This window comes from Perissodus microlepis, chromosome 13, assembly GCF_051167445.1.
Source record: "Perissodus microlepis isolate ML-2025 ecotype Zambia chromosome 13, ASM5116744v1, whole genome shotgun sequence".
NCBI classification, from domain to species: domain Eukaryota; kingdom Metazoa; phylum Chordata; class Actinopteri; order Cichliformes; family Cichlidae; genus Perissodus; species Perissodus microlepis.
In genome coordinates, this window is record NC_140473.1 from 19,916,121 (window position 1) to 19,927,947 (window position 11,827).

The 11,827-nt window shown below is 38.2% G+C and overlaps 1 protein-coding gene across 1 annotated transcript; it reads right to left on the bottom strand.

Annotated features, from left to right (window-relative positions):
• Positions 1–1,464: 1,464 nt before the first annotated feature.
• cog2 (component of oligomeric golgi complex 2) lies at positions 1,465–11,824 on the bottom strand. The gene is made up of 18 exons (XM_084947839.1): positions 11,060–11,824; positions 10,076–10,237; positions 8,371–8,436; positions 8,205–8,285; positions 7,984–8,087; positions 7,631–7,739; positions 6,841–7,020; positions 6,521–6,645; positions 5,978–6,104; positions 5,725–5,864; positions 4,898–4,959; positions 4,655–4,806; positions 4,319–4,504; positions 4,085–4,157; positions 3,812–3,954; positions 2,632–2,771; positions 2,231–2,414; positions 1,465–2,079 (listed from the first exon to the last, which is right to left on the bottom strand). Exons 1-18 carry the CDS (start codon positions 11,114–11,116, stop codon positions 1,981–1,983), a joined length of 2,190 nt encoding a protein of 729 aa, XP_084803965.1. The 5' UTR covers positions 11,117–11,824; the 3' UTR covers positions 1,465–1,980.
• Positions 11,825–11,827: the final 3 nt, after the last annotated feature.

The window sequence follows — 11,827 nt, forward strand, 5'->3', positions numbered from 1 at the left end:
TTTTTAATCAGCATTTCAATTGACCTACTTAATCTGTGAGACTTGTGGGAAGTCATTTAAACAGGTAAGGAAAGTGCAGGCTATCATATTTATTCTCATATATTCTGTGCGTAAAACGATTATAGTATTAGGAATAAGCCTCTCGTACCATCACCATACCATGTAACTAAAAGTAATGAACAGGTTGTGGATTTAATAGAAAAGCAGTTACAGAGTGAGAAAATCTACTGAAATAATCCCAAAAATAATTTTAATGTAGATCGCAGCAAATTTGTAACTAAGATGTTATAAGGCCTGGCTTAAAATAAGGTTACTGTACTAGCAATTATTTATCACCGTTTACACATAATTATATACGTTAGTTAATGAGTGAAAATAATGCACATGCATGTCAGCATTACTGAAGGCTGGCTGTGATTTATAGGGTTTGAATAACTTGCTTCAGCATTCACAAAAACAAATGTTATTCTCCCGTTTAGCTTTCCTGTGCATGTAATAATGTTGCGGTTTATTAAAGGTTCATGGTCCTGCAGCGTTATTGGTATACTGAGTATAAGCATGCATGCGGTGAAAACAATGACTCATATACACTCACTGGACACTACATTAGTTACACCAAGCTAGTATGTGGTTGGACCCCCTTTTTGCTTTCAGAACTGCCTAATTTCTTCATGGCATAGATTCAACAAGGTGCTATTGTGTCAAAATGGACCATGGAAATATTACTCTGAGGAATGTTTCCATTGTCCATACTGGTGCAGATTTGTCTCGGAATTTCTGAACATCCCATTCCACCATTCAAAGGTGCTCTGTTAAGACTGAGCGATCGAGATCTGGTGACTGTGGAGGCCATTTGAGTAAAGTGTTTTCATGTTCATGAAAACATTTTCTATTTCATTTTGCAAATGTGAATTTTTCAGCAGAAAATGAGACTCATTAGACCAGAGAATGTTTTTCCAGTATATCATTGTCCAGTTTTGGTGAGCCTATGTGAATTTTAGCATCAGTTTTCTGTTCTTAGCTCACGGAAGTGAGACTTCAGGTGGTCACCTCCTTCAAGATTGAACATGCTGTGCATTCAGAGATGCTCTTCTGCTCATCTTGGTTGCAACGAGTGACTATTTGAATTACTCTTGCCTTCCTGTCTGGGCATTCTTCTCTGATCTCTGGGATCATTGTCACCCAGAGACCTGCCACTCACTGGATACTTCCTCTTTTTTGGAACATTTTTTTCTATAAACTCTCAAAATGGCTATGTGGGAAAATCCCAATAGAGCAGCAGTTTTTGAAATCACTTTTGTTCTCATTCTCATGCTTGGTTTGAACCTCAGCAGGTTAACTGCATTTTGATTGGCTGATTAGATATTTGCATGAATGAGCAGTTGAACAGGTTTACCTAATAAAGTGGCCATTAAGTATAACTTGCTAATGTGTCTTTGTAATAAAACCACACACAGTATAACATTCTGTACAAAGTTCTTCATTACCTTCATGTTAAACATATTATATTATACAACTGTTTTGCACACGTGACAAATTAACAGACTTCTCTTAGATTAATCCATCACCAAATAATGATCAATTTACTTCCTTTGTAACTTATTTTGAGCCTCTTGCTATGCAACTTTCTGGCCCAGTGAAAGTACAATACAGTAGTTACATAAAATTACATAATCATAGTACCATCCAGTCCCTTTTCTCCATTTTGCCTACACCAGAACTGCTGATGCTCCAGCAGCAGTTTCTATGCTGTGTCAGCCAACAATTTACAGCCTAGTTCCAAAGTTTACATTGAACTAAGTGATTTGGTACAAATGTTTGAAAATGATTCCAGTAGTGTTAATTCTTCCCATTATTTTCTCATCACTATCACCTCTTACCAGCCCATGACTGGGACAAGTTTTATCCTCCACAAGTCTCTAGGAAGTGTGAAGATGTGAACTGCTGCATATCAGTGTTTCAGTCATTGCTGAGTCTGTTTTATTGGTTTTGTTCAGCAAGCTCTCTGGCTTCCTTCACAAGATCCATCAGAGTGGAGAACATGGAGATGTCAGTTGGCTGAAGACCCATCTTCTGAATCTGAGGCACACAACAGTATAAAGTTATGACATGAGTTTCTAAAAACAGATATTTGTGTTGACTGATAAATGTGCACTGCTTGTCACATGTTCATATATGTGTCTTCATACATGGACTACATGTGGTTGTGCACTCGTGGAATAGCACCCACCTGTTCCCCCAAGTATTCCACATCTAGTGCCAGCTGAAGACGAATCTTGCCATCATCGGTTAGTCCACCATTTGCTCCTGCTGTTGTAGTCGCGGCTGCACCCTTCCTGGCTTGTTTCAAGCGTTTCAAACTCTCTTCCATCTTTCTGACTGAGCTCAGCACCTCTGAGATGGTCTCATAGTACCTGAACACAACACGAGATGGGAAAGCAGAAACAAATTTAATTTGCTGGCTGAGGTTGGAAACATCTTTATAAAATGTAAACAATCCAGCTTTTAGAAAGAACTATTCTCCCTGTTGCAATAAAGAAACATTATTGTAACATCATCACAGGCCATATTTCTAAGTCATCAAATCTATTATTGTATCAGGGTTTAGTGGTGGATATGTGTAATGCTTACTTCTGTGTGCACTCAGACAGTGAAACTCGCAGCCACTCTTGTGCTGTGTGAGGGGTGACCAGCCCTGTCGAATCAGTCAGTAACTGATGTAACGGGCGTAAGGCATTATCCATGTACGCTGATGCACGCACCGGTATATCCTACATGGAGAGGAGGTACAAAGTATGATATTATATACTATAAATCAATATACAAGCTTTATATTAAGCATTTTAATACTGTTTTGACCAAATGTAAAAAATAAATTAATATAAACTGAATTATTTTTCTTGGCCTCTTGTTGTGAACCACTTGCTTTGTTGTGCGAGTATTGCAGTGTAAGTTGGTACATAGTTACAAGTATAGTGGATCAAATATCAGACAAAAAACAACCAGTCACAGGTGCAAAATGTCTAAAAACCTTTAATTAGAGATATTTAATGGGTTTCTTTTTATTATATTTTAACCTACTCAGATTAGCATTGTTTTGCCTTATATATTGACCGAGTTTACAGAGTGGAACTCATTTTGCAATGATTTGGATCACATTGATTATAAAGACTTGGCAGATATTGTTCTGATATTCACTCTACAATTATGAATCACTAATAATAAAGGAGTCTGCCAACATTGCCACAGTGATGACTGATTAAACAGAATAACAGACTATTTCAGATGTATGTAGTTATGAAAAGTCCAGCAGCACTGCAGTGATGTGCTGAAAGGCTTGCAGCAAATGACCATGCAAGTTGGTGAATGAATGCAAGAACACACATGTTCAATAGAAAAGCATTTAGTCAAAGCACTTAAAAGTCCAGTAAATTTCTCTTGCTTTTTTTTTTTTGATGAAACTGCAATTTACAACAAAATCATAATGAAACTTTATGCTCAGTGACTACACGACTTTACACACAATCAATAAATCAAATCAGCCCCATACTGAAGCATTATTCATTTCAATAAAAGCCTTCTGGGATTTGAATATCAAACATAAAATCTACCCATGGTTGTTAATTCAGCTTAATTTTGAGTTTAATATGTTGTGCATTTCCAAGATAAGATTTTGAACTTTACATATGGTGTTTCCTGCATAAACAACCATTTGAACTCAACAACGGCATCTAAGACATGATATGTGAGAGTGCACCTTAAGAAAACATTGCATAAAGACATTTGTATACATAATTGCAACTTCTCTTACTTTATTAGTTCTGCGGTAGAGTCGTGGAACCTCTGAGGCACTCTTCAGGAATCGACAGCTGCGTTCGGTCAGATGCTGGGTCATCCTAGTGTTCAGAGAGGGAATGCTGCTTGACAGGGAAGCCTTGGAGTCTGCTAGAGCATCTGACATAGAGGAGAGCACTCGTTAATGCACATACAGTCAACTTGTGCTAACATCAGGAAGTGAAAAAACCTGAGATTTAAAAAATGATAGGAAATACTGCATAAGAAGTGAACCAAAACTGTAAGTCACCTTCCACAAGAGAAAAGTTTTTGAATCCAATGGCTTCAAACCGCTTTCTGACCATCTCTGACAACTCTGGGATCTAAAGAAAGACAAGCCAATTGTGAGATGAAAAAAAGGAAACTAAAGAATTTCTTCCTTCCTTCCTTTAAGAAACTGCACATCAGGCTAAACAGTAATATATTAAATGTAAACAAGTTGGAACTACACAGATAAAAATGTAATTAGTTTGTTTGTGAGCACCTGCTCCTGCAGTTTTTGGATGTCTGCTGCAATGTAAACCAGCTGTTTGGTGGACAGGGAGGCAGGACTCCCACTCTCACTGCCGCCTTCCTCCAGTGATGTTCTGCTAGATGTAGAAGAAGCTGAGCTCGGCAGAGGCCTGGTTGGCTCCTTAGTCACCTCAGAGGGCGGAGACTTAGTCAGCACCTGCACAAGACAACAATCAAGATGAGGAACAGGTTCTAACAACTGGCTTTTAATTTGGCTTCTTTGGCATTTTTTAAAATCTCATAAATAAATAAAATAATCAATAAATAAATAATCACATAAATAATCACTCATATATTTTAAGTTTACCTCATCAAGAAACTTGGCATATCTTGAGTACAGCTGCAGCGTAAGCTTCCAGAAGCGATGTGCCAGAGGTGACAGATAGACATTGTCTGACCAACATCTCACTGAGCAGGACCACAACACCTCAGATACCTGCAGGTGGTATGCACTGCCAGCTGAACATAAGCAGACACATAGTTACTCTAAGTACTGTATAAGGAACAGATAAAATTCAAATACAATTTAAAAAAAATAAAATAAATCCACCTGGTGCTGCCACTAATCCATCACTAATAGCATTCTCTAGACGTCCTGCAATTTCCTTGTATCTGGAAAAACAAAATTAGCAACACAGAGAGGGAAGGAAGAAGACAATCAATCTGTTATCAGCTTCTTTCTTGCATCAGCTCTGATGTGTACGTGCTCATAGCGTGAAACAACAAGACGTGTAATGGAAACTTTCAACTTTCCAGAAAAGTTTAACCGTGGTGGTTGTGAAATAAAGACATGAGCCCTAATCTTTCTCTTGATGTGCAATGATGAATGTGTGTGTGTATTTGTGTTGTATGCTTTACAGTGTGTGAGTCTGTGGGGGTGGGAAGAGGTTGACAAACAACTTCTCTATTTTTCCACAGAGATCAATCACCTTTCAGCCAAGGTCCAGCAGCATGTTTATGGACTATGTTTAGTAACTTCCTGACCGTTTGCCAACTTGTATTATCCCCCAAAATTGCTGACAGGTTGCCATTTTAATTCAAACATTTCTCTTAAGTTCTTGAAGCAAGACTCAACATTTTTTTTCAAAAGTACATGCTGTACGCATCTTTATTTATATAATATCAATATTGTTAGAAAAATGTATAACTAAAAGTTGTGTATGATTTTTATTCTACATTAAAAAAATGTTACTTCAACCAATTCCCTAAAAAGTTTTTGGATTTTCAGCTTATGGGTAACAAACATACAATATACAAACATACTTAAAGTAACACTGTGAACATGACTGAACAGTTAAGGCCCTTTATGTTCATAAAATGACAAACTTCTTCTGGAAAGAGACACAGAGTGTTTGAGTGTATTATGGTAATACTCACCGTAACTGAAAGTAGACAGGCAGGTTCCATTTGTTCTGGAAGCTTGTATATGAAGGGTGTATTCTCAGTCTCTTCACACTGGCCTGTGAGCTACACTGCCGTTCAAACCTCTGCACAAACTCCATAGTTACACTGTAACGCTAAAAAGATGATAAAACGAAAAGGAAACGCAAGAAAAAATTATACAATCAAACCTTGCATTATGTGACCATACACATGCATACACAGTCTAATTGTGTCACTGCAGCTTTACCTCGTAGAATATGTCGGGGTTTCCAGGGTTAAAGATGTAGGCCAACCTTTCCTCTATGCCTTTGACCATCTCTGGCCAAACAGAGTTCACCAGAAAATCATAACCTGGCACTATGTCAGCTCTGTCACTGAGAATAAAGGGTACATTTAAAATATGCTTTGAAACTTTATTCAGTAGTCACTATTATAGCCACTGACTTACTTTGTGTTCGTAATACTAGTAGAAATTATCATTTTTGTACAAAAATTGAAAGCCACTACTCAGTGAAACTATTAGAATATATTGTGTTTTGGCTTTTCAAAATTGTTCTCCCAAATTTTCAGAATTAGGACAAAAATATCCTATTTGACACAAATCTTAAACTTTAAATTTATCCCAAAATGTCCTTTTATTTGTCCCCAAGCATATGGCCAAGAAATGACATCACTTAACTAAAAAAAATAGCTACCAAAATGGTGTAAAGATAATCACATAACCTGGTTCATATATTAAATGCAGTGACACTGAATGTGCTTTGGATGAATACGCCCGTAACATTAATACCTGGATATGGCTCCTCCAGTCACCTCTCTGAGCAGTCTACAGTGGTGTGGAACAAACTCCAAAAGTCTAGAGTACATCATCTGAAGACCACTTGGACTGGACTTTACCACTTCTTCAACTATCACCTAAAGAAAGAACATGACAGGGGATTAAATGAATTTTGTATCTCTTTTTCAGTATTTCATCGAAATCTGTCTTTTTAAAAAGTAAGAATTTTCTCTGCCATATTTATTATAAACTAATAATGCTCCCATTCATGTTAGATAACAATATCTAAAACATAGTTCCCCAAAAAGCTAAAGTATGTGTGTCATATTTACCTGGTCCATATATGGTTTGACGAGCACCTGTCCTACCAGGGCCTCAGCATCTCGAGTCTTGTCTACGGTGGCGTAAGTCCTCAAGCAGTGACGTACCATGTCCACATTCGATGTCTGCAAGCCCTCAATCAGCAGACCCTCCAGAGACTGCTGCAGCATAGACGTGATCCCTGCAATACGCTGGCAGAAGACATTCCCACTTTGTGCGGTTCGTTTTGTGCAGGTACACAGTAGTCATACTCGGGTGCAGATCAAACCCCCCCCCCCCCCTCAGTGAAAACACTGAGACCCTTTGAAAAGAGTTAGTCTCAGTATGTTCCAAACAAACCCCAGTGCAGTTTGTTTTGGGGGTAAATGTGATCTAACCCTGATCCAGACCAACTACTAGGTGTGTGCTACAAGTTTGAGCTAAAGAATGAACAGATAGCCACGCATGCTTTGTATTCTCGATGTGGGAAGTTACTATAGATGTCTAAACCTCTGCACAAGCTAGCAACTAGCTGTGAAATGAATGTAAATTTTCCATTTTCTCACACAACAATTTCTTCCTGTCTTTACTTTTATGCTCCCACCCCAGACACATCTGGCTAATGAGCAGACTGAACTTTTTCACATGAGTTGTAGTGACACATTTGGGTTCACTAGGAGTTCACTTTGATTTTTCTCTGTGGGAACATATCCTAACCACAGAATAAAGCTACATGTTTACAAACTCATCAACTGATTCAGACCAGAGTAAATGAATTATAGGTCCGCAAACACCCTAAGTGATTGGTTCATTAATACTTACAGGTCTGACTTTGTCCAGCAGGGGCATGCCTTTGCTCTGTACAGCGTGGAACTGCAGCTGGTTGAACTCTGTTGCAATCCTTTCTAGGATCTGTCCTGCTAACAAGGGGCTGTGAATAGAGAAAGAGAAAAACCCTCACAATAAAAAAATAATAATAAAAAAAAGAGGATCTATGGAAAATGGTCTGACTCGCAAGATAGCATTATGTCCCTGCAAAGACCAAGCTCAACAAAACATAACTCCTGATGTGATGCCTGGGATCTGGTTTGAATTTTTCTTAATCATTTCAGATATAATTTAACAATCTACCAAGTAATACACAGACTGACTAGATTAGCATGTCAGCTCTCTACCTGCTGATCTCCAGAGAGCTGGATTCCTTGGAACTCTGTGAGTGAAGGATTTTCTCAATCTTCTCCACTGATCGTACAACCTGAATCAGCCTCATCACACACACCTGATTGATGGTGACAATGAAAGGGAGAACTGAGCTTGCTATGGGCTTAACATAAAATTAATACAAAATACAGTTTGGTCAAAGCATAAAGTCTGACTGTAAAAAGAGGAGCCAAACCTTTTTTTTCTGCAGGTCCTCGTGCTTCGACAGCTGGTTATCTATCGCCTGTATCACCTCACTAACACAGGACCGCAGACTCTGCAACAAATAGCAACCAGAGAAAAGTACTCAGTGGCAGGAAGTAATTACAGTCGGAAGTATATTTATTCAGAAAAGAACGTACCATAACCTCCTCACGTAACTGTCCTAATGGGACAGAAAGCTGATTGAGTGCTTTGTCCATCCCAACCTAAGATGAAGGAGCAGACGTCAGATTAGGCCCAGGCTTTATTTAAGAATATCAAAATTGTAGGATTTGTTTAACTGTTCAGAAGCATATTAACAGACCAAATACTAGATTCATAACTGTTAATAACAGTAAGTCACAGATTTTTTGCGGAATACATCGCTCTGAAAAAAAAGTGGAAAAGATGGAAATTCCTGTTATAATTTCTTGCCACAAGTTGACAATTTATAGTCAAACTTTGTCCAAAACAAATTTGTGATTCAGCATGGGAAAAGCCAGCGAAGGACACAAGAGCCCCAGCTGCACTCAAAAATGGCCAAGCAACGATGCAATCAAGAACAACCAATATTTGTAATGTTTATTATTATAATCTTAAACTCTGCAAAGATCTCCCAAAACTATCCAAAACTGAACAGTAACAATTATTTTTTACTGAACAGTAAGAATTATTTGGGTGCAAAAACTGCAAATAAACAGTGCACTGGCCTCATCTGGTAAACCTCTCGACTATAAGTGGAAAACCCCATGTTTGGCTCTGCCAAAATTTGCCAACTTTGTGACGCAGCAGACTTTTGCGCACTTAGCCTGTGACGATAACGCTGTGTGGACTGTGACTGATCAATGGTGGCTTGAATACCTTTTGGCATTTTTAAACCACAAGTGTAATAATTTATGAACATACTACAAATGAGTATTCATCTTTCTGGATAAGTTCTGCACCACAGAAATTCAAAGGATGGATACAGTTTGACATTTTCCAGTTAAAAATAATCATTAAAAGATACACAAAGACAGACAAATGAAAGATTTGTTTTACAGTTTCATCTCAAAGTTTTGAAGTCTAGTAAGCATGAAAAATTAAAAACTTGAATGCAAGTTCAATAAGTAAGATCCGTAATCAATCATCTGCCTGCTTTCTTGGGTGTTCAGGCTGATAGCCTATTCCTTACGTCACTTCCATTTTCTCACGCTGTCAAACTCAGTACAGCCATCATTACTTTAATCCAATCATTTTCTTGCCTGCTATCTCCACACCAATCAGTCCCGATTCTATGTGCTTTAAAACTCACTGCTCTTCTATCTTTCTGCCTTTCAGGCAGCCGCCTTCTCCCCATTGCCATCTCACACTGATCACTTAGAGCCCAATCCAAGCCTCCATCTTCATCTTCTCCTCTAGTTAGGGTCCTGTCATAACTTCTTACACTGCTAGGATTTTGTTCTGCTATGATAGGCCAGAGTCTAAACGCCAATTCAATTCTCTTTCTTACTAAATCATTGTTCCCAACGGCCTCTCCTTATTGAAACAGAAAAGTATGAAGTGCTCACATTTTTGAAGTTGAACCAGCAAAGGTTTGCTTGATTAGTTCTACAGATTTGGCCATTTTTCATCACTTAATTTACAAATTAAATCATTGAGTAGATCTAATAACTGACAACACATACATTCTGTTTATTTACATAAATAAAACAATACCTACCAATAATAATGACTGATTTATTAGCTACATTTCATCAAGGCAGTTTACAATTATGTTAAATTTTAAATTACACCAAGGGACATCCTCCTGTTGGCTACTGTTTCTAAACTTTACACATTTGAAATTACAGTAACTGCCATTAGATAACATGAATAACAACTGACCAGGTTGGTAGAGAGGTTAACAAAGTCTGCATAGTCCTTGTTGATGAGCTCCACCATGGCTGTTTTCAACAGCTTGTAGTAGAGCTCCAGGTCCTCTCTCAGTTCTTCCAGCTGGACCTGCTTCCGACACTCAGCCACAAACTGGTCAACGTCAAAGTCATCCTGCAGACACAAAGGGAAGAAGGCAGCATGCATTCAACAACACATTAACTCTGGTCACTTTGATAGGTACATCTTGGCCCTCCTTTTGGTTTGAGAACTGCCTTAATTGACTGGTGATAGACTGAACATAGATTCGGAAAGATCGGTGCCTTTCCTGTTCTTGAAATGCCACTCATTTCAGGAACAGGAAAGGCACCGGTGTGTGTGGTGCATTCAGAGATGCTCTTCTGCATAGTTTGGTTGTAACATCTGGTTATTTTAGTTACTTTTACAGCTCTATCAGCCATTCTCCTGTGACATCGACGAGGAATTTTCACCCAGAGATCAGCTGTTCACTGCATATTTTCTCTATTTTTACACCATTCTCTGTGAACCGTATAGAGGGTCGTGTAGGGAAATGCCACGTTTAAAGCCACTTTGATCACTCTCATCCCTCCTTTTGATGGTCGGTTTGAACTTCAACAAGCCAAGTCTAAACCTCGTCCACATGAGCAAACGCTTTGGATTACTGCCATGTGATTGGCTAATTACATATTTACATTTCTGAGTTAACAAGAACTTGGACAGGTGTACCTAACAAAGTGTCAGGTGAGTGCTCAAACTGCAATCCTCAGGCGTCGACTGTTTCACGCAGAAACGCCTGCATGTTGCCTATTATTTAAAGTTACTCTGCTGGCTCGGTAAAAACATTCATATCTACTGATTGGTAAACCTTTACTGACACAGGAGCATCAGAATGAACGTCCACTATCGACATTTAGCTAGCCTAATGCTAGCTAGTTTGACAACCTAACGCTTTAACCAGCATTTACACACTCTTACCTTCATAAAAACATCCTTATCAAAGCACAGGGAATCCGGTCCCTTTGGTAGATTCATTTTATAAGCAAACACAACTTGAAGCTACAGTCAGAGAAATGACGACCAGTCTTGAGCTAGCTGCAGTCAAGCTTCCGCAAACATGGCAAGCGCACCGACGAAGAAGACAGTGATTAAGATAATACTCCTGCGCCCCCTAGAGGCCCCATGCAATGTGACCACAGTGCATTGAGACCGCAAGGGTTGCTGTTGAATATAACCTAAATATTTTAATATTTAAATAAATAAAATGGTTTGTTACTAATAAATTTGGATTTCAGAGTAGTCACATAAAATTGCTCAAAACTTTTAGGTGCTCAATTTTTTATTTCCAAATGCCATTTTGTTAATTTGCAGTATATAGAAAAAAATGATTAAAACTAAATCCGCATTCACTGTGACAGTCCTTTCCAACATCAACAGCGTTTCTCTTTTCTTTGCAGTAGATATGAAAAGAAAAATCTATTTTAATCCATATATTGAGGTCTTGTTTAATTAATAATTCGCGATGGCCAAAAGATGAGTCTGTTTTCGCTAAAAATGCTTCTAAATATCAAAATAAATTAATAAATAATAGTTGTAATTTTATTATATCTATAATCTAATAAAATAATTTTGAATTTTAATTTTCCTCATTGTCATTTTCTGCGTCCATCATTATTATTCTAGCACTGTATTATCGTTAGTCATCATAATCTCCCTTCACATCAGCTTTAGCAGCTGCCATCAGCC